We start from the raw sequence: 23,613 nt of genomic DNA, 5'->3' as shown, positions 1-23,613 counted from the left end.
TACAGGTTCATTGATGTAATATCAACTGTTCATGCTCGTTTCAAATAATTAATAATATTTTATTAAGCAAGAAATTATATTTTTCAATAATTTCATAATGAAGATGAAATATTTTGTTAATTAATTATTAATTCTACATTGTTAACAGTCAATCTGGCAACAGAGCAAAGCGAGAAAGAGATAGCGCTATCCGCTTTGTTGAATGATAGACAAGGACAGCAATACCATTGCTAATCAAACACTGCCATTATAACGTGGACCTCACTATAGTGGATATAGTGATATCGTGGGTCGATCTCAAACGAGGCAAACGACAGAAGAGTCCTGCGACAGTCGAGACCAGCGACATTTGAGGCCAGCGACGGTAGAGGACTCCTGAAAAAGAGGCCTCAAATGTCGCCTGCGCTAGGCGACAGTTGAGGCATCTCCAATTTTTGTACAGCCCCGACACTAACTTATCTCGAATAGTCATTTCAACTGCAAATCTGTTGATATGTAGCATTGCTTTGTAGGCCTGTGACTTTTTATTTAGAAAATTGATCGTCATATTTGATTCTTTACATGTCAAGGTCATTTTTTTATTAGGTAATTAAAAGTACAGACTGTAATTAGAGTGCGGTAGAGTATAGAATGTAATATTCTTCAATGCATATTATTTTACACTCTATAGTTCATACTTTCCGGGTAGAAGTAGAACAACTGGCTTCGATTGAGCTTTTTGAGCCGGTACCTCATCAAGGTGAGATTACGTTGTATTATAGATCTATAAAGCGAATAGGCTTCCACCAAAAAATAAAATGTCTAGATCTTATAATAGTGTCTTCGATCATTTTTGTGGCGGACCCCATATTCCCCTGAACATTAAGGTGAAATAAAATAGTATATTTCGCACCTAGGGCCGAAAATGAGACTTTTCCGGCTCGAAATCGGTTTTCAAGTCCGAGGCCGTAGGCCGAGGACTAGAAAAGATTGAGAGCCAGAAAAAAATTTTTTATACGAAAGCGGTAAATACGTTACCGTGCAAGTTTCATACAATATTTTTTGTCATACTTATCTGAGAAAGAATAATATTGCTGAGAAACAGAAACAATTACCTGCCGCTGCTCGAGCTACTGCATTCTATAAACATGACCTAGCCCGTAACACCTCGTTCATAACAGACAGACCCTTCGAGCTCAAATAAAATAATAAAGGCCTGAATTATAAGATTTCAGATGAGTTCTTATAACTTGAAACTCTTTAAATGAGTTCTTTAATTATTTGAGTTAGTATATTAATTACTCAGATGTTATTAGGACTCAGTAGAGTCCTAACATACTCGACTGTGAAGAGAACATATGATCTCTTTACAGTACCGTATAGTATGCTGTAATGAAAATCACATGTTTTCTTGTTCTGCAAACAGCTGTTTACCGGCTTGATTTAATGCATGGAAAACAGCTGCAATTGAGCAAGTATGACAAAAACAATATTGTCAGTTCCACATAAGTTCCAGTTCCATTCTGAACTGACAATATGGTTTTTATTTCACCTTAATATGGAGAAATTCCACAATATCTCAATTCCCTATACATATCCATGAATAGAGTATTTCAATAGGTCTATTTGAATGTTTATTATAGAACAATAATTGGTACTCTTTTTATCTATTTTATATAAACAAAACTATAGTGAGGTCCACGTTATAATGGCAGTGGAGAAAGATATGAGAACAGCTTGCCGATTCTCTGCCTTGCTACTACCTTCAATAGAACTGGAGTTTAATAATAAGAAAACAAAGATATTGTCAAATTTCACTAAAAATGTATTAAAAACTTTAAAACAGAACCATGGTTTCACGTAGTTAACCAACGCATCATCAGCTGTACTAAGACATCCACAGTACAGCTGATGATGCGTTGGTTAACTACGTGAAACCATGGTTCTGTTTTAAAGTTTTCAATAAATTTTTAGTGGAATTTGACAATATCTTTGTTTTCTTATTATGGAGAGATTTCACAACATCACCATCAATTCTACTAATTTATGAACTGGAGTTTGTCTGTGAGCCTTTCTATGTTTGTATGGAATAAATGAATCAATAGGTGATAGCTGATGCCAGTATATCTGTTGTAATATCAACTGTTCATACTTGTTTAAAATACTAATCAATTATATACTTTCAAAAAAAATATTTTTTTAAATGATTCCATAATCAAGATTAAATATTTTGTTAATTAATGATTAATTCTACATTGTTAAAAAACAATCTGGCAACAGAGCAAAGCGAGAAAGAGATAGCGCTATCCGCTTTGTTGAATGATAGACAAGGATAGCAATACCATTGCTCATCAAAGAAAGAAAGAAAAGAAAGAAAGAAATATTTATTGCCAAAATCATTAAACATACTTTACAAATGTGAAAAATATAAAAATTTTCATATATAATACATTGCAAAAACTTAAAATTAAAATATTTTCCATTTAAAAATCGATTATAAAATATTTTCGTGGACACTGCCATTATAACGTGGACCTCACTATACCTTCAATAGTACTGGAATTTGTCTGTGAGCCTTTCTATGTTTGTAAGGAATAAAAAAAATAGATATTAGCTGATGCCAGTATATCTTATGTAATATCAACTGTTGATACTTATTGTTTCAAATCAACTGAACTCAATATATTTTCAATGATTAAACAATACATTTCCATAATTGAGATTGAATATTTTGTTAATTAATGATTAATTCTACATTGTTAAAAAACAATCTGGCAACAGAGCAAAGCGAGAAAGAGATAGCGCTATCCGCTTTGTTGAATGATAGACAAGGATAGCAATACCATTGCTAATCAAACACTGTTATTATAACGTAGACCTCACTATAGAATAGAGTAACATTATCCATGAGGCCAGTCTCACACTTATCATATTACACTGCTGTCATAATACAAGGACACCTTATCAGCCTGATTGCGATATAATATTTTATCTCTTGAAAACATTATTCATTGCAATCAAAGAAATATCAGGTGGATTATAAAATAGCTACCGTAATCTATCAGTTTCAGAGAATATTTTCAACTTTGTATTGATGATTATTATTTTTGTTGTATTATTTTTGTTGTGGTGAAATAAAATTTGATTTGATTTGAATATCGAATCTAGCATCGTTCCTCCTATAATCTATAATGGAAATACTGTATTGAAATTCTGTAACAATTTTCAATTCAATTTTCAATTTCAATTTATTAATGTCAACAAAAAATTAATATACAATTCATACTTACAAACATAAAATACAAATTCTTTATAAAATAATGAATATAAAATATCATATTCTAAATAATATTGTTGCATCCCTCTTTAAGCAAAGCTTGTGATGAGGGATGGTGTATCTCTAGAATGTTGGATAGCATAAGATACTAATATACATCGTAATATTAATAACATAATTAGATTTTATAATTTTACATTACAATATCAAGAAAAAAAGAAAATTCCATTCTCTTATGCCATTTTCATACAAATGTTGCTCTTGTAATCAGTATAGGCCTAATTGAGATTCAACTATATGTTCTACATCAAAGATAAAGATCACCAATATTTAAAAATAAAACAACAAATTCTCTTCTGCTCTGTTATACTAAGTAAGATATGTATTACAGTTTTCGCACTGTGATGTGTAGTTAGAGCACAATAACACTACGATCTGGTTGCACAAAAGCTTGTTAAACTTTAATCAAGATTAAGTGACATGGGAACCAGAGGTTTTTTTGAAAAGACCACAGCTAAAATTTAAACAGGCTTTTGTGCAACAGAGTTTATACATTCCAATTTGTAATAAGGTTCAAGAGTTTTCAATACTTTTAGGAAGTAGAGGACATGGATCCTTCATTATTTAAACCACTCTTATCGTGGTCTATTATTAGTGCATCATGGTTAAATGGTAGAGTGGACATTACTGTCCAAACTTCGCCACGTCAACAAATAAAAAAGTGAAACAATCTTCGGGGCTGAGTTCATTCCTTAATACATTGATGAGTTGACTTTACTGATTCACGTTTCAAGACAGTGAAACTGATAGGGAGGCATTGTTGTCACGTTTCCATTCCTATGATGCCTTGAGACAAGTTGCATCAATTTACCAATATACTCACAATTATACACAAGTTAACGATGCTGTTTTCTTTATTCATACCGAACTGCGATGTATTAACACACTGCTGTTATAATTTTTTATTCGGGGCACCGAGCTTCGCTCGTTATTTTTATTTATTAATAAACAGAACACAATTCTCTAAAATGATCGTGTTCATATTTCACAGCTGGCTATACTCCATCTTATGAATTTCATGCGATATTTTGATTTTTCACATACTCACTCGCTCACTCACTTTTTTACTATCCACAGCTGTTTCAGCCAAGGATGAATTATCCTTTTATTGTCGTTCAGCGAGTTTTCCCAAGGATGATACCTAGTGCAATCGAATTTTTATATCATAAACCTACTATGTTCCAAATTTCGTGAAAATCGTTTCGAGCCGTTTTCGAGATCTTTGAACATAAATAACTAGATATATAAATACAGAAATTGCTCGCTTAATATAATAGTTGAATAGTAATAGATGTTTTTGAACGGGTAGTATTATAGTCGACTCCCTACTAACGTTGATGGAAAGATACATTTCCAAGATGTTCGATGTTTTTGAACGGGTAGTATTATAGTCCACTAAACAGCTGATCTATGATGAAAAATTCTATAGTCTGATCTTTACTCTAATATTGGCGTATGAAGGAGGCTCCTTTCCCCTTTTATATATTATCCTTGAAATGCAAAATTTCCAAAAACCTTGTTTATACATCGACGCGCAATTTAAAAAGGAACATACCTGTCAAATTTCATGAAAATCTATTACCGCGTTTCGCCGTAAATGCGCAACATATAAACATTTAAAGGTTCGAACCCACTAGAACGTATCATACCATGACCGTGCCCGTACCGACACATGCAAAAAAATATTCTTTGCATCATTTGATATGTAATACACCCATTAGACCGTTCCGTCACCGGCCAAGCACGGAGCGTGCCATGCACGTCCAGGTCAACATTTGTCGGCCAGTATATTTTGTCTGTGACGGAACGCTCCTTGCATGGCACGTGACGCCTGCAAACCCCGTTGTAACCGCGCATGCACCGCGTTGGTAACCAGTTCACCGCTACATTCTCTTGCTAACTGACGCGTTCCCAACAACTTCTGACCGGGCATCATACGCGTATCATACGCGTACCATACGCGTATCATACCCGTACCATACGCGTAATGTACTGGCATAGAACGCTGTTGATCCGTTGTAGTGGGCATAGTTGTTATTTTACGTGCCTGGCATGGTCTGACACGGTCCGTGTCTGGTACGTTCTAGTGGGTTCGAACCTTAAACATTAAGAGAAATGCCAAACCGTCGACTTGAATCTTAGACCTCACTTCGCTCGGTCATTTATAATTATGATTGAGGATAAAGAGTTTGGTGAGAGAGTGTTATGTGATCGGGAGACATGTGGAGTGTTGTGGGGGTCAGTCACCTTTTGAAATCGACAGTCGAATCACGCTTCGCGACGACCAGGCAGCAAAGGAACTTGTCTTTGATGAAGAGGGGTTGGAGGGGTGACTTGAGAGGGCTGGAGGGGAGAATTAGTAGTTGCATACGCTACCAACTCGTTCTACCAGGAGTCCTGGATTGCATCCTCAAAAGGAATGCACACGCTAAAGGATAGACGACAGCTATGTGAGGTCCACACGTTATAATGGCAGTGAAGAAAGATAGGAGCGTTGCCGATTCACTGTCTTGCCAATGCCTTCTATAGAGAATGGCTGATTCCGGTATATCCGAGGTCAAATAAACTGTTTATTCTTGAATAAAATAAACAATTGAATTTTATTCGTCATAATATACATTTCTTATGATTTAATTGCTCAACTAATTAAGCAATTTTGATGTGCATGTTGAATTCACCATGAAGGATGATTTGATATTTGAATTACTTGCAAAAAATGAACTTTAATATAACTAGTAGTTCTGTGAACAGTAGACCTCGCGCAGTTATTAACCGCAGCCTTCTCTTATACTGTCCATAAGAGTAAATCCTGTCTGTATGTCGTGTCGGCGAGATATCGGTGTGAAAACGGCTAATGGCTTTTGGGGTTGGTGTATCAAAAATGCTAACATCAAAAGCTAATCTCCTTCAAGACATACTGGCAAAAGGACACCCCGAGTTCAAAGCAGAGAAAGTTCGAGAGACAATTCTATGTTATTTTAGTTATTAATCGCATGCGTTATTGCACGCAATCAATAGTTCATTTAATAGTGCATAAAAATTGCATTCAATGAGGCATGCGATTTATAGTCTACACATCAGCTGATTTTTTACCAAGTTACATTGAGATATTGAATTATTGCATTAGGCAATATCTATCATTAGGCTACTAGTAGTTCTGTGAACAGTAGACCTCACACAGTATTCTCATCCACAAGTACCTGATTGAAACTATAGACCTTATGGAAATACAGCAATAGACTGGCTTCTCCACACATCTGTGTAATCACTTGTCAGCTGATTTATGATGAATAATTCTATAGTCTGATTTTTACTTTAATATTGGCGTATGAAGGAGGCTCCTTTTTCCTTTTATATTATCCTTGAAATGCAAAATTTCATGAAAATCTATTACCGCGTTTCGCCGTAAATGCGCAACATATTAACATTTATACATCAAGAGAAATGCCAAACCTTCGACTTGAATCTTAGACCTCACTTCGCTCGGTCAAATATTATGGTACCTAATTTTTAAAGAATAGCTTCTTGAAATTTATATTACCATAATGTAAGGTATTTGAAATGTGGAAAGAAAACAACTTAATGGGTACGAATAACACAGTATAAATAAAAGAAATTCAAAATTATGATGCAAATTATAAAGTACAAAATACTGAAGGAAAAATACACATTTTACGTTTCAACTATCTATAGTGAAAGATAACATAAGCGTGAAATAAATGAATAAAATTGAAATATATTATGCTCGTACGTGTGTTTAAATGTACACTATCAAGACTAAGAAATTAAACTTTTAGAGAAGTAGATTAGCTAAGAATGGAATTTTTTAACAAGCTCTACACAACTATTGCGATATAAGTGCATAGAATTACACACACTCATTGACATAACTGACTGACTCATTCTCATAACTGAGTACCTTAACACACGCAGTACGATGACAACCACAATGAGTTTCAATTTAAATCATATTTATTCGTTTAATTCACATATATCTTATCTTTCTCTTAGGAGTTGAGAAGTTGATTTTGTATTTTTTTCTACAGTATTTTGAACTTTTATGATATGCATCTTATAATTTTCAATGTCTTCTATTTATACTGTTAATTATTCTCTCCCAATCATCCTATACTATTAAACGAGCAACTTCTGTTTATATGTTTGGATGTTTAGATGTTTGTATTTCACCGGATCTCGAAAACGGCTCTAACGATTCTCACGAAATTCAACACATAGTAGGTTTATAATATAAAGATTCGATTGCACTAGGTCTCATCCCTGGGAAAACTCGCTGAAGGACATTAATAGGATAATTATTATTCATCCTTGGAAAAACAGCTGATAATAATTATTTCGTCGTCTGTTGATGATGAAAGTGAGTGAGTGAGTTCATGTGTGTGGAACTGTGTCAAAATTATGACTCAGCTGTTGAACTTTTGTGATCATTCAATCAGGTAGCCTACTTAGTGCCGGTTGCAAAAAAGCCGGGTTATTTCCAATCCTGATCAATTCCAGTAGATCCATCTTTTTTAAATGGTCTTCTCTGATTTGGTTCACGTGAAGTTAATCAGGATTAAAATTTAACGGAAATTTGTGAGGGAAATTTTTGCATTCCTCTGGGAATTAATCTCAATTTACTGTTATTTGAACATTCCTGTATGAATGTTATTATAATTTCTTCTTTCGAAATAAATTGTTTATGCTTTTGTACTCCAGAGCGAAGCTCGGTCCCCGATACTTTATTTGATATTGTGATTGTGGAATGTATCAAATTAATAGATAGTTAATAAATTAATATACTTGTACTAACTAACTAAAGCTGCGTTTACACCAAAGTTATTAACAAAATGTTACTAACTAAATCCTTATAGATTCTATTAGAATGAACAGAACTTGACAAACACATATGTTCATCATGTGTCTGATAAGTTATGTTCAATCTAATAGAATCTATAAGGATTAATTTATTAACATTTTGCTAATAACTTTGGTGTAAACGCAGCTTCAGTCACATCATATTTTGGCTATATGATGTCATTATCAAGAGATTGTAAAATAAATAAAAATACTCTACTCACATTTTATGGAGTGTTGGAAATGCATATCAGCTCCTGAAGCAATAATCACATACACACGACTTGATAGGTCCTAATATGAAACTGAAACACACATAATATTTTCTACTGTAATTACACGAAAACAAGGTACAGTACTACTGTATTCCTACTGTAATTCAAGGCGATTTCTATAGTGAGGTCCACGTTATAATGGCAATGAAGAAAGATAGGAGAAAAACGTTGCCGATCCTCTACCTTCTATAGACGGTAGCTGATAAAGGTTTATTGATGTAATATGAACTGTTCATTCTCGTTTAAAATAATCAATAATTATATTTTATTAAGCAAGAAATTATATTCTTCAATAATTTCATAATGAATTTAGACGGTAGCTGATACAGGTTTATTGATGTAATATGAACTGTTCATTCTCGTTTAAAATAATAAATTATATTTTATTAAGCAAGAAATTATATTCTTCAATAATTTCATAATGAATTTAGACGGTAGCTGATACAGGTTTATTGATGTAATATCAACTGTTCATTCTCGTTTTAAATAATCAATTATATTTTATTGAGCAAGAAATTATAATTTCATAATGAATTTTCATAACTAAGATGAAATATTTTGTCAATTATCAATTCTAAATTATTGAAAGACGATCTGGCAACAGAGCAAAGCGAGAAAGAGATATCACTATCAGTTTTGTCGAATGATAGACAAGGATAGCAATACCATTATAACGTGGACTTCACTATACTTCAATAATTTCATAATGAATTTCCACAATTAAGATGAACTATTCTGTCAATTATCAATTCTACATTATTGAAAGACGATCTGGCAACAGAGCAAAACGAGAAAGAGATATCACTATCAGTTTTGTCGAATGATAGACAAGGATAGCAATACCATTATAACATGGAGCTCACTATACTTCAATAATTTCATAATGAATTTCCACAATTAAGATGAACTATTCTGTCAATTATCAATTCTACATTATTGATAGACGATCTGACAACAGAGCAAAACGAGAAAGAGATATCACTATCAGTTTTGTCGAATGATAGACAAGGATAGCAATACCATTATAACATGGAGCTCACTATACTTCAATAATTTCATAATGAATTTCCACAATTAAGATGAACTATTCTGTCAATTATCAATTCTACATTATTGAAAGACGATCTGGCAACAGAGCAAAGCGAGAAAGAGATAGCACTATCAGCTTTGTCGAATGATAGACAAGGATAGCAATACCATTATAACGTGGACCTCACTATACTTCAATAATTTTATAATGAATTTCCACAATTAAGATGAAATATTTTGTCAATTATCAATTCTAAATTGTTGAAAGACGATCTGGCAACAGAGCGAAGCGAGAAACAGATAGCACTATCAGGTTTGTCGAATGATAGACAAGGACAGCAATACCATTATAACGTGGACTTCACTATACTGTACTTCAATAATTTCATAATGAATTTCCACAATTAAGATGAACTATTCTGTTAATTAATTATCAATTCTAAATTGTTGAAAGGCGATCTGGCAACAGAGCGAAGCGAGAAAGAGATAGCACTATCAGCTTTGTCGAATGATAGACAGGGATATCAATACCATTATAACGTGTGGACCTCACTGTACAACAATTGCACGAGAACTACCGTAGATACCGCACCGATTCTGTCAAGCTGACATATCACACTGATTTGAAACGTACCAAGAGGTGGTCAGCGTTCTGATCACATTACAAACACGACACAAACCGAGTCACAGATCACACCGTACCAACACCACATTCCCGATGCTCATTCCTGCTCGGCTTGCAAAGGCAATCATACAAGAACAACTATTCAGTCAACATCCAAACCCAAGGTCAACCGGCTTCTGGCAACTGGGGAAATGCCTGCTTGTCCACGTTTAGTGATAACAACGCCATCTGTTGATTATTTCTGTGGTCACCAAATACAGTTCAATTTGAATCAAAATAGTTATTTGTGCAACTAGTGCGCAAAGTGACAGTTTGCTGCACCGAAAGAAACGTTTTACGCCCGAGCCGTAGGCGAGGGCGGAATGGTTTCTTGAGTGCAGCAGAGGTACTTTGTGCACGTATTTCACATTAAGTTTTTCCTACAGTTACCATTGAATATGAAAAGTGGGTAATTATGGGTAAAATTGCCTGAAATGCATCAAATGTTTTTCTGTGTAATTTTATTATTGATAAAAACCTTAATCCTAAAATCCTAAAGTCCTCGTTGTCCTTGGTTATAATATATAATGAATAATAATTAGCGCTGTGTGCTTGGTTGCACCTCTGCTCACTATAGCAGCCACAGCAGTCACTGTTACCAACTTCATTTTGATTTTGCTGCACTGTTGCTCCATATAACCTACTAAGTATTTTGCGTTGCCATGTTGCAAATCTGGAGTGCAGAAAAATTTTTCCCGCACTAGAGCGGAAAAGTGATTCTTTGCGTTCTGTAATCAGTGCAGCAATGGCCACTTTTCAACGTAACTGTAGGAAAAATCTATATTGATTAGCTTCGTGTAGGATTGACCATGAAAGGGAAATTCTCTTTTGTGTGACGTAGGAGAACAGCTGAAATAGACCGAGAAAATCTAATGAATGTGGTAGGCCTATTTCTTCATAATGAAAAAATCTGGTGTGGCGCACTCACACAACTTTTCTTGCTGTTATGAAAAATGATCACCTGACGCTATAGTGTTCACGCGCATCTCAAGTCTACTATTCAAAGATCTGAGCCAGCTGGTGACAGGACAATAACGCTAGTGTTCACACGCATCTCAAGTCTACTATTCAAAGATCTTAGCCAGCTGGTGACAGGACAATAACGCTGGATACACACGAGGTCTGCTATCTCTTTATAGTGAATGATTTAATAGAATCAACAGTTGCCAACAGTTTGCAATTGAATAATCACATTTTCTCGAATTTCGAGCTTATTTCAATCGTAAGGTGCGTACAGATTTACGCGCCGCGAACATGAGCAATTCACTTTTAATCAACTGATGCCAATCTTTTTATATCTACATCTTATACCGTTTCTGTAAAAATACAGATATAGTCAGCTGATTAAAAGTGAATTGCTCATGTTCGCGGCGCGTATATCTGTACGCACCTTTAGGTGAAAATGTTACTGAACATTAATATTGTAGAGATTTTCATGCTAAATCTTTTTCACTCGAAATGTTTTGTTTAAATTGTATCTGAAGCCTGATAATTAGGAATCTAAAATCAAACTTTGCACATAGGTAGGCTACTTGTTTATCATCAGACAAAGCAGATAGCGTTATACTTTTCTACCTCCACAACGTTGCCAGATCGTAGTTTCAATTTGAATCACTATAGTGAGGTCCACGTTATAATGACAGTATTTGATTACACATTGGTGTATTCGACAAAGTAAAGAGCGTTATCCTTTTATACCTCCACAACGCTGCCAAATCGTTCAATGTAGAAACATAATAAACATTATTCAATCTCTATTACAGAAAATCATTATTAAATCATCCAAAAATATTTTTTCTTGAAGAATAAAATATAATTGGTTACTTTAAACAAGAATGAACAGTTGATATTAAATCAGATAAACCGGTATCAGCTATCCTGTATAGAAGCATAGAGAAACAATAGCATAAGTAGATATCCCATGGTATAGGGCGTTTATGTCGCAACTTTTACTGTTATCTCAAGCCAATAGTCCACGTAGTTCTTTCCTGTGAAGCTTTATGACGTTGGTAGTCTCTCATTTTGTGCCGTTCATACACTCTTACCCGGTCAAAACAGTAAAAATCGACAATCAAAATCAATCAAATCACTTTTTTTTTATTCACAATACAAACAGTTAAGGGTCCTGCCAAACCCAAAGGTTTTTCGGCGGGTGCCCAGTTACAGGAAAAAAATGAGTTACAAAAAATAAATAAACTTAGACAAAATAAATTATTACACTTCAAAGATTTCAAGTAAAAAATGAAAGAAAACTAATACAAAATGCAAAAATAAAATAAGAAATATACATCAGATTTTGATACAGAATTAATAAAAAAGGGAAAAATGAAAATTTATTAGAAAGGAATGATATTATTATGAATTTATTAGAAAGAAAATAATAAGGGAAAGGGAAAAATTGTTTTACACAAGTAATAGTACATTTTTATCGTTGAGGCAGGCGGCAGTGACAATAAAAGGAAAATTTTAAAACTTCAGCCAGCAAAAATTGAAAAATTCTAATAATGTAAGCATATGCTGTCATTTTTTTAACTTGACGTTTCTTAATTTATGTGAACGTTTGTAATATTATTAGTTTTATAAATTGATAGTAATTTATAAATTAATAATCGACAGTAATCGGCTTGAGATAACAGTAAAAGTTGCGACATAAACGCCCCATACCATGGGATATTACTTATGCTATTGTTTCTCTATGATAGAAGGCAGTGGCAAGGCAGAGAATCGGCAACGCTTTTCTCATATCTTTCTCAACCGTGAACCTCACTATACCGTACCTATTAATCCAACCAGCGAATGATTATAGAGGGAAATGTTTGTTAAACAATTTTTGACACCCCAGCTCTGTTTAGAGTAGTAAGGAAGTAAACATATCAAAAATCCCCACCCCGATAATGAGGTGCACGTTATAATGGCAGTGATAAAAGATAGTAGAACAGTGTTGCCGAATCCCTACCTTGCCACTGCCTTCTGTAGAACATAGCTGATACCGCTATATCTGATGTAATATTATGTTTTTGAAGGGACGGATTCAAAGATCCAAACGTTCAAAGAACCCCACACGTCAACCGAAGCTTATTGTGTGTCCCAAATATGTTAGTTAGGTAAACCAACTCCCGTGTCCTTTACAAGGTCCGGAAGTTTTTACTTACCATAGGTAAGGAAAGTATTGTGCTTTCTAAAAAAAAATTAAGGTATCCCAATTTCCAAATTTCTTCAAGTTTCAAGGTCCCCTGAGTACAAAAAAGTGATTTTTTGGTATTGGTCTGTATGTATGTATGTATGTATGTATGTGTGTGTGTGTGTGTGTGTGTGTGTGTGTGTGTGTGTGTGTGTGTGTGTGTGTGTGTGTATGTGCGTCTGTGTACACGATATCTCATCTCCCAATTTACGGAATGACTTGAAATTTGGAACTTAAGGTCCTTAAACTATAAGGATCCGACACGAACAATTTCGATGAAATGCAATTCAAGATGGCGGCACAAATGTTGTCACAAATGTGTAATAGCCTATCCCTAGACAAAAAAGGAAATCGAAATTAAAAAAAAAAACTATTTCATTTGAATTATCCTAGAAATTGAGTAGACATCATATAAAATGTAAAAAATATAAATTTATTATCGTATATCAAATTACAATGTAGAAATATAGAATGTATACAGTTTTTGAGGCATTGCAAACAACACGAGTGAAGCTGCGTTTACACCAAAGTTGTCAACAAAATGTTCATTTTCCCGTCCTTATAGATTCTATTGCGCTCAACAATAGATAAACAATAGCATAAGTAGATATCCCATGGTATAGTATATGGTATTTATGTCGTTATCTCAAGCCGATAGTCCATGTAGTTCTTTCCCATAAAGCTGTGTGACGCTGGCAGTCTCTCATATTGTACCGTTCATACACTCTCACCCGGCCAAAACAGTAAAAATCTACAATAATCGGCTTGAGATAACAGTAAAAGTTGCGACATAAACGCCCTATACCATGGGATATCTACTTATGCTATTGCTTCTCTATGGCCCAATTCACACTTACGCGACTCAGGTCGAGAAGAGACTCGACTCTAGTCGAGAGCATGTGTTTCCATATGGTGACACTCAAACCAGTCGATTCTAGTCTCCGCGACGTCACCATTTGAAAGCACATGCTCTCCACTAGAGTCCAGTCTTTTCTCAACCTGAGTCGCGTAAGTGTGAGTTGAGCCTTAGATTGAATATTACTTGGCAAACACATATGCACATCATGTGTATGATAAGTTCCGTTCAATCTATAAGTACAGAAAAATAACAATTTTGTTGACAACTTTGGTGTAAACGCAGCTCAAGGTGCGTACAGATATACGCGCCGCGAACATGAGCAATTCACTTTTAATCAGCTGATTATATCTGTATTTTTACAGAAACGGTAAGATACATATATAAAAAGCTTGGCATCAGCTGATTAAAAGTGAATTGCTCATGTTCGCGGCGCGTATATCTGTACGCACCTTGAGCTGCGTTTACACCAAAGTTGTCAACAAAATTGTTATTTTTCTGTACTTATAGATTGAACGGAACTTATCATACACATGATGTGCATATGTGTTTGCCAAGTAATATTCAATCTAAGGCTCAACTCACACTTACGCGACTCAGGTTGAGAAAAGACTGGACTCTAGTGGAGAGTCGCACCTCTAAGTTAACCTTTCACATTTGATATTAACAGTTATATATAGATAGGTTTGATACAATTTCACACTTGATATAATTAACTATTTCATATTAATACAATGAGTGCTCTTATAACAATCAACGTTATTTACCAACAAAATATGTCTACAAGATGATTTAAGTTTAAAATTAAATACAAAAACAAATTATTATAAAGTAGATTACTTTTTAAACTAGATTGCAGCCAACTTGAAAATGTGACCTGTGTGGTCACGAAACCATGGTTGTGTACCAAATAAAACTGTGTAGAATTCGACAACAAATGTGTGTTTTTATTTAATAAAAGTAGATTACCTTATTTTTCTCTCTATCATTTTGATGATGTACTTATTATATGAATGGATGAGATAATTCTTCATAGATAAATTTGAATAAATTAGAACCAGAATTGGATAAATAATATCATAGATAAACAATAGCTTAAGTAGATATCCCATGGTATAGGGCGTTCATGTCGCAACTTTTACTGCTATCTCAAGCCGATTATTATCGATTACTGTCGGTTTTTACTATTTTGTTGGGGTGAAAGTGTAAGAACGACACAGTATGAGAGACTACCAGCGTCATACAGCTTCACGAGAAAGAATTACGTGAACTATCGGCTTGAGATAACGGCTTGCGTCATAAACGCCCATATCCCCATGGGATAACATGATCTACTCATGCTATTGTTTCTCTATGATAATATTCAACTTGATGTAACTGTCATATAATGTCATTTACTGACTAGGATAATATCACATACAAGAGAATCTTTAAATCTCTTTTGAAGGTGAGACACTTTGATTTGATTTAAGCTGCGTTTACACCAAAGTTATTACCAAAATTTTTATTTTTCCGTCCATATAGATTCAATTAGATTGAACATAACTTATCATACACATGATGTGAATATGTGTTTGTCAAGTTCCGTTCAATCTAATAGAATCTATATGGACGGAAAAATAAACATTTTGTTAATAACTTTGGTGTAAACGCAGCTTAGTGTTCTCTTTAATTTGAAATCTCAACTTCAACATAGACATTATCAAGTGTTTATTTATTTATTTACAACTGCAACTCTCCACAAGTATTTGAAGCCCAGGTGATTATGAGGGTATCCTATACTATTAAACGAGCAACTTCTGTTTATATGTTTAGATGTTTGGATGTTTATATGTTTGTATTTCACCGGATCTCGAAAACGGCTCTAACGATTCTCACGAAATTGAGAACATAGTAGGTTTATAATATAAAGATCCGATTGCACTAGGTCTCATCCCTGGGAAAACTCGCTGAAGGACATTGAAAGGATAATTATTATTCATCCTTGGAAAAACAGCTGATAATAATATTATTTCGTCGTTTTCTGGTGATGGAAGTGAGTGAATGAGTGTGTGTGTGGCACTGTGTCAAAATTATGACTCAGCTGTTGAACTTTTGTAATCATTCAATCAGGTACTTAGTGCCGGTTGCAAAAAGCCGGGTTATTATCCTGATTAATTCCAGTAGATCCATCTTTTTTAAATGGTCTTCTCTGATTTGGATCACGTGAAGTTTATCAGGATTAAAATTTAATCGGTTTTTGTGTAACTGGGCCTTTGTGAGGGAAATTTTTGCATTCCTCTGGGAATCTCAATTTACTGTGATTAGATACAAAATTTCTTTATGAATGTTATTACAATTTCTTCTTTCGTAATAAATTTGTTATGCTTTTGTACTCCAGAGCAAAGCTCGATCCCCGATATTGAATGATAATAAGAGTACAAACATTTCTAGTTGAGATGATTAATAGCTGAAATGAAACTTGAGAATGAGTAGCTGATATGAAATGAGAGAAATGAAACCTGAATTAACTGTTAAATCTATAATCAGAACCTACTTGCTACTTACTATTGTCTTGTAAATATTATTTATACTTGATATTTCATCATGAAACATCATCTTATTTAAATATAATGCTTCTGCTGTTTTATGAAATCTTTTGAAAGAAATTACTTTGCATACAAATATGGAATGGATTTTAGATTTGTTGTTAACTATAGTGAGGTCCACGTTATAATGGCAGTGGAGAAAGATAGCAGAACAACGTTGCCGATCCTCTGTCTTGTCAATGCCTTCTATAGACGGTAGCTGATACAGGTTTATTAATGTAATATCAAATGTTCATTCTTGTTTAAAATAATCAATTATATTTACTTAAACAAGTATTCATTTTCCATAATGAATTTTCATAACCAGGATGAAATATTTTGTTTAATAATTATCCATTCTACATTGTTGAAAGGCGATCTGGCAACAGAGCAAAGCGATAAAGAGATAGCGCTATCCACTTTGTTGAATGATAGACAAGGATACAATACCATTGCTAATCAAACACTGCTATTATAATGAGGATCTCACTATATCAACTTTTAAACCTCAGCGACAAACTTTGTTCTACATATTATTTTAGTTGCAGGAATTTATTGAAATGAAATCTTCATTTTCAACTATTTATCACATTCCTTAATAATTATTGGACAGTATTTCGATAAAAATGACAAATTCAGATGATCTAAATCAATAAATCACCTCAAAATAATATTACATTTGTAACATAAACATGTCCAACCAAGACTAAATTATTGAAATCATCATAAAATCAACTGTACTAAATTCAATATTCCATAATTATATAGAATATCCCATGACTCATTTTAATCCTGGTTTTTACAGTAAGCACCTTTTAGCCCCCCACATTTTTACATACAAAATTTCTATGCAGTTCTAATAGAATCAATAGCATAATATTATAATATAACAATATAATTAAAACATTTTTATTTGTAGTAACAACATATATTATACAATAGATACATTTTTTAATATTTACTTACAAAATTTATAAAAAAATAATGTAATTACATTTTTATTGTAGATATATAATATATCTATAACTTAATACAATAACAGTTAATTACAATATTTTTCTTATAGTACAGGATACAATATACATTAATACATATAATACAAATAGATACAAAATTCACCTAGATGATATATTCACTTTTATTTCATCTGCAGGAGTTCTATAGATTTCGGTTGAAAATATATTTGTCAATATAATTGTATTCGAATGGGGCAATGTATACAGTGAGACACTCTTCCAAACTGATTATTAAAGCATTGCATTGATTTTCTTTCTAACAAAGGATTAAACTATTGTAGTAGACATGATTTAAATTCAAGAGAATCGCCACTTAATGTACTTGAGAATTTCGTATTTTGTTCTGAAAAAGCAAAATCTAAAATCTTCAAATTTAATCATAAGTTTAGAACATTTCAACTTCGATTTAACTATGATAGACAGCCTAGCTTGATTAGTAGAAAAACGTCATTAATTCTAATCAGTCGTTTTATTTATTCAACTTTCAACGGTACAACACCAATTCTACAGAGAAAAATATTTATTTTATTTATTTACAATGCAAATGAAACTAATGTAATAACATTGAAAGATAAAATAATAGGTAGTCCTTGTGCTATTTTTCTTACAAATTTATAGGTAACAAAGTCCAAGATAAGGTTAGAATTTCACGTGTACAATTTTTATAAAATTTTAGTCAAAAATAAACATTAAAACTATAAATTTTGAATTTAGATGGCTTAAATTGATAAATTAATTAGAAATATTCCACTCAATTACCAAATAATAACGAATAATATTGAGTTATTAAAGAAAATTTGTAACTATTCAAAAAACACAAACTCGTAAACACTAAAGCACAGCTGATATAAAACAATAGAACAACAAATACATTCACAAAAGTTAAATTTCTATTCTATATAGAGTTAAATCACAGTCAATTGACTGACTGTTTATGAAAGGAAGAAAATCATATTTAGCTAACAAAATTTGTAAAAAAATTGAAGGAATATTTGGTGGACCTATCTCTGTATTGTTTGCAGGAGTTTGACAACTACTATAATTTATCTTATTGGCTTTTATTTTGTAATTATTAGTTCTATACAACTTCTTTTTCTTCTTCTTCTTCTTCTTCTTCTTCTTCTTCTTCTTCTTCTTCTTCTTCTTCTCCTCATCCGTTCTTCTTCTTCTTGAATTATGACAGTCAGTCGAAAGGCCAATTGACGGATTAAATTATAAAATTATATTATATTCAGGCTATAGAATTATATTATATCACAGAATAGGTACAGAATGGAAACTGTCAATCAAACGCCTATCTAGCCAATGCTTTTTACATGGCGCAAATACTAGACACGTCACGTGACCTTAGGAAGTTCCAATCCTGGTCTTCTGATTGGCTCGTGGCAGTGAACGAGATCAATTGATCCGGATCATTAGAGTGATCCGAACCTACCATCAATACTATTACAATGCGGCGCTTCCTAACAAGATGGCGGATTTTTGCGCCAGGGTACTAGCCCTGTTTCCATACTGTATGTATACTGTGGCAAGGGACTTCCCACCAACAAAAGTCATACGACGAATTTATATTTCTAATAATTATATTTCTTCATTGTTAAAAACAATGTGGCAACAACGTTGCTGAGCTGGAAAAGGATAGCGCTACCTGTTTTGTCGAACGATAGACAAGGATAGCAACACCTCACTATAGAGCAAGTGAAACTCTACATCTGTCGCAATATAGACATATTGTTTTTCCATATTTACTAGGATGGTAGACAAGGATAGCAACACCGATATTAATCAAAAACTTTCATTATAGCGTGGACCTCACTATATTATATAATTGACCGAGCGAAGTGAGGTCTAAGATTCAAGTCGACGGTTTGGCATTTCTCTTTATGTTTAAATGCTTATAAGTTGCGCATTTACGGCGAAACGCGGTAATAGATTTTCATGAAATTTGACAGATATGTTCCTTTTTAAATTGCGCGTCGACGTATATACAAGGTTTTTGGAAATTTTGCATTTCAAGGATAATATAAAAGGAAAAAGGAGCCTCCTTCATACGCCAATATTGGAGTAAAAATCAGACTATAGAATATTATTCATTATAAATCAGCTGTCTAGTGGACTATAATACTACTCGTTCAAAAACATCGAACATCTTGAAAATGTATCTTTCCATCAATGTTAGTAGACAGTTGAGTATAATACTACCCGTTCAAAAACATCGAACATCTTGAAATGTATCTTTCCATCAATGTTAGTAGACAGTTGAGTATAATACTAGGCCTACCCGTTAAAAAACTGTCTACAACAATTGCAGCCAGACCTGATAACAGCGCTCACACTCACATTCCGGGACTACACGTCACGGTACGATAGGACAGAAAGCTCTATGTTCATTTAGGATTTTTTCTAGACATTTTAAATTGATAAATTATTTATTAATTTTTGAGAAAACATAACAACAGGTCAATGTAACTTACTGAGCGCGAAGTCTACTGTTCACAGAACTACTAGTATTATAGAAGGCGTTAAAAAATCAGCAACCCTGTTGTCATTTCCAATGATCTTATAACGTGAACCTCACCACAAGGAAAGTGAAATTTGACGCAATATGGACATATTGCATGTTTTTTACCCGTCTTTCGGAGGAGACGATAATTCGTCGGTCCCGACTACCTAAAAAGTAGTCGTCATCTCTCATCATCCCTCTCACTCATTACCCACGCACAAGCCTAAGAGCTTATGTGGGTATCACCCTCAGTATTATTATTATTATTATTTTTCCTCCACCTCCTGTCTAAAGTGCTTACTTTACTCTCTGGAGCATAATACTAAAGTGTCACTTTTTCGCTCTTGGGCGAAAAAAAAACAGAAAAACTCCCTAGGGAGGAAAAGTGACTCCATTTAAATAACATGGGAAGCATCTCTATTTTGAAAACGTACAATAATAATAATAATAAATTTGACTTTATTTCTGCGTGAAAACAATACAAATCATGTGAAAACTAAGAGTAATAGCATTAGAGACAGAGTACATTTGAAATAGGTTAGAAGGTCTAAGCTCAGATGAGGAAGTATATTCAGATTTAATCTCAATGAATTTTTAAGAGGTGACATATCAAAGATTAATAAAAATCTTTTTCCTACAGTTACGTTGAAAAGTGGCCATTGCTGCACTGATTACAGAACGCAAAGAATCACTTTTCCGCTCTAGTGCGGGAAAAATTTTTCTGCACTCCAGATTTGCAACATGGCAACGCAAAATACTTAGTAGGTTATATGTAGCAACAGTGCAGCAAAATCAAAATGAAGTTGGTAACAGTGACTGCTGTGGCTGCTATAGTGAGCAGAGGTGCAACGAAGCACAACGCGCTAATTATTACTATTATATATTATAACCAAAGACAACATTTTTATTCAATTTGACAATAAATTAAGGTTTTTATCAATAATAAAATTACACAGAAAAACATTTGATGCATTTCAGGCAATTTTACCCATAATTACCCACTTTTCATATTCAATGGTAACTGTAGGAAAAACTTAATGTGAAATACGTGCGCAAAGTTCCTCTGCTGCACTCAAGAAACCATTCCGCCCTCGCCTACGGCTCGGGCGTAAACGTTTCTTTCGGTGCAGCAAACTGTCACTTTGCGCACTAGTTGCACAAATAACTATTACCAGATACTTTCAACGGTGACAGAAGGGCTGCGGCGAAATGTATTGGTTATGTGTCCGAAATAATGGATACGATGGGACTAGCATCTGCCAAAGCAGAAGCACTTTTAAAACCTATTACAAGTGCAGAGAAATTAAGGAATTCCAACTATGACGTTTATCTGCTAGCAGATCTGGAATCAAATAATGGTAAAGGAACAGTTGTTGGACTTTTGAAAGTTGACCGGAAAAATCTGCACATGTTTGATGAGACGGGCATGACACATGAAAGAAAAGCTCTCTGCATTCTGGACTTGTACGTGTACGAGTCCAGTCAACGTAAAGGATATGGAAAACGACTATTTGAACATATGCATCATGAGGAGAATGTGTTGCCCCATCAAATGGCAATTGATAAGCCGTCTAAAAAGTTCCAAGCTTTCCTTTTCAAGCACTACGGTCTACAAAACATTATTCCTCAGTCAAATAACATTGTCATCTACGAGGGATTCTTTGACTACCTCAGGTCAGATGTCGCTAATGGTAAAAAAGGTGCAGCCTCCAAACTGTCTGGAAACGAGAATTATGAGTCCGAAGCACATCATTCATTCATGAATCACCAGGACTCGATTATGCCTGACGAGTACGGGTTTCAAAGTACGGCAGACATGCAGCCTACAAGCCTGTATCAACTATTGGACAGATCATGAACACGAGCCTGCAACAAGAGGTGGTGCCGCCGAGTGATTACACACTCAACGAGTTCAAAGACACGTTCTCGCAGAGCAGAGCAGAGCACGCAGTGTGATGTGGACAACGCTCGCTACGATCGCAAATACAACCATTCTACTCTTTGGTAGTGTTTCGCACATCACTTTCATGTTTTTTATCAAACAGGTAGAAAAAACAGTATTTTTCACTCTATACATACAAATAACTTTTTTTACATATTTATCGGATATCCAATAGGATAAAGTAGGTGACTAGTGAATTTGGTAACTTGGTCTACCTCGGTCAAGGTCCCGCAGCAGAGTGGCCGGCATCTCGAGTCTCACAGGCGTCCTGGCGAGATAGACGGCACGTCGCAGCGCCATGCGAGCCAGCTCGGCAAGCGTGTGGAGCGGCGACCTGATGTCGAGCAGAGCGAGTGTGGAGCCCCGGTCCGAGTGGCCCCGTGTGGCCACATAGAGTCGCTTGCCGTCGATCAGCAGCCGACGGCCACTGAGTGTCTCCTCTGCGAGCCACAAGTGGCCAACCACTGTGCGAACGAACAGTGTCTGGTGCTTGTTGCACACTAGGTAGAGCGTCTGGTGTCCGTCCGGTGCCACCCAGAAAATGTTCACGTCACTCAGCGTCAGGTTGTTGAACACTACTTGCACTTCCTCGGTCGACGTGTACGATACTGCCAGTCTCGGACGGTCCGCGAGCACCATTGGCACTAAAACATTACACAAATACAATAATCATAATCAACTAATAATACTTTTCATATTATAATATTTGTGATGCAGATCAAGAATTTAAGATTTGGTATCTCTTCAATAATAAAATTCAACAAATGTTATTAAATAACTAGCTGGCCCGGCGAACTTCGTATCGCCAAATAGTTAAAGTATCTCATGACAAACTTTAGCTGGATGCACACCTGAGGAGACGCAATGCGGCATTTTCATTCCAGGTGCTTCTTGATTATTGGTTTGAATGGGAGAGATCACACACACTGAATCGGGCATGGCGTGGAACGGTGTGATAAGGCAATCTCCATAACATCAACACTTTGTATCACCAAGCCGCGCCTCCTCAGGTGTGCTTAGCCTTAGCTTAATCTGATGCACTATATTTTTATAAAAATTATCCAACAATCAATATTTACATTCATATCTCAATATGGACTTCCTATGTGCTTAGTTAGTTGTGCAGCAGTTTGTATTTTAGTTATAGTTGAATGCAGCTTGCTGGGAATTGGATGTATGTATATCTCCTTGCTGCTGATTTTCCCGTGCATATTCTAAATTTCGAGTTCTACGATCCAAATTAAGACGTCGTTCGTACCGCGGCATTATTAAGAATAAAAAATTTGTGAATCAGTAGAATGAAAATTGAAAATCAAATCTACCGACGGCTGTTGGATGACGCAATGATTATAACAGCTGATTTTGATTTCTGTGTGTGGCCAGCTCACGAATCTTCTCCCATAAGGGTTA

General features: G+C 34.6%; 3 protein-coding genes across 10 annotated transcripts in view; 1 reads left to right on the top strand and 2 right to left on the bottom strand.

Moving 5' to 3' along the window:
* LOC111055235 overlaps positions 1 to 10,246 on the bottom strand; it is a 208,343-nt gene extending 198,097 nt beyond the window's left edge. For 3 of the 6 annotated variants that reach the window (XM_039420336.1, XM_039420341.1, XM_039420342.1), the window contains exons 1-2: positions 10,006 to 10,233; positions 8,395 to 8,475 (exon numbers count right to left, since the gene is read on the bottom strand). The gene's annotated coding sequence lies outside the window, so the exon portion shown is untranslated. Of the gene's footprint in view, positions 1 to 8,394; positions 8,476 to 10,005 lie in introns of all 6 variants that reach the window. The other 3 variants (XM_039420337.1, XM_039420340.1, XM_039420338.1) reach the window with 3 other exon arrangements.
* A 626-nt stretch (positions 10,247 to 10,872) lies between these two features.
* Positions 10,873 to 22,119, top strand: LOC120349759 (alpha-tubulin N-acetyltransferase-like). The gene is made up of 2 exons (XM_039420351.1): positions 10,873 to 10,920; positions 21,431 to 22,119. The coding sequence occupies exons 1-2, from the start codon at positions 10,884 to 10,886 to the stop codon at positions 22,117 to 22,119; spliced, it is 726 nt and encodes a 241-aa protein (XP_039276285.1). The 5' UTR covers positions 10,873 to 10,883.
* Positions 20,853 to 23,613, bottom strand: part of LOC111058866 — a 31,223-nt gene continuing 28,462 nt past the window's right edge. For all 3 annotated transcript variants that reach the window (XM_039420346.1, XM_039420345.1, XM_039420347.1), the window contains exons 4-5: positions 21,434 to 22,847; positions 20,853 to 20,895 (exon numbers count right to left, since the gene is read on the bottom strand). In XM_039420346.1, coding sequence (XP_039276280.1) covers positions 22,393 to 22,847 — 455 coding nt within the window. In that variant the 3' untranslated portion in view covers positions 20,853 to 20,895; positions 21,434 to 22,392. The remainder of the gene's footprint in view (positions 20,896 to 21,433; positions 22,848 to 23,613) is intronic.

The sequence above is a fragment of the Nilaparvata lugens genome, chromosome 2, assembly GCF_014356525.2.
Source record: "Nilaparvata lugens isolate BPH chromosome 2, ASM1435652v1, whole genome shotgun sequence".
Classification (NCBI taxonomy): domain Eukaryota; kingdom Metazoa; phylum Arthropoda; class Insecta; order Hemiptera; family Delphacidae; genus Nilaparvata; species Nilaparvata lugens.
The sequence above is the reverse complement of the archived record's forward strand: the minus strand, read 5'-3'. Positions and strand labels throughout refer to the sequence as shown.

What these genes read in the sequence shown, in the direction of transcription:
- LOC120349759 (XM_039420351.1), top strand. Translation starts at nt 10,884, where the DNA reads ATGGCCACTTTTCAACGTAACTGTAGGAAAAATCTAT. An exon ending in TAACTGTAGGAAAAATCTAT is followed by an intron (nt 10,921 to 21,430) that starts ATTGATTAGCTT and finishes ACAAATAACTAT; the next exon opens with TACCAGATACTTTCAACGGT.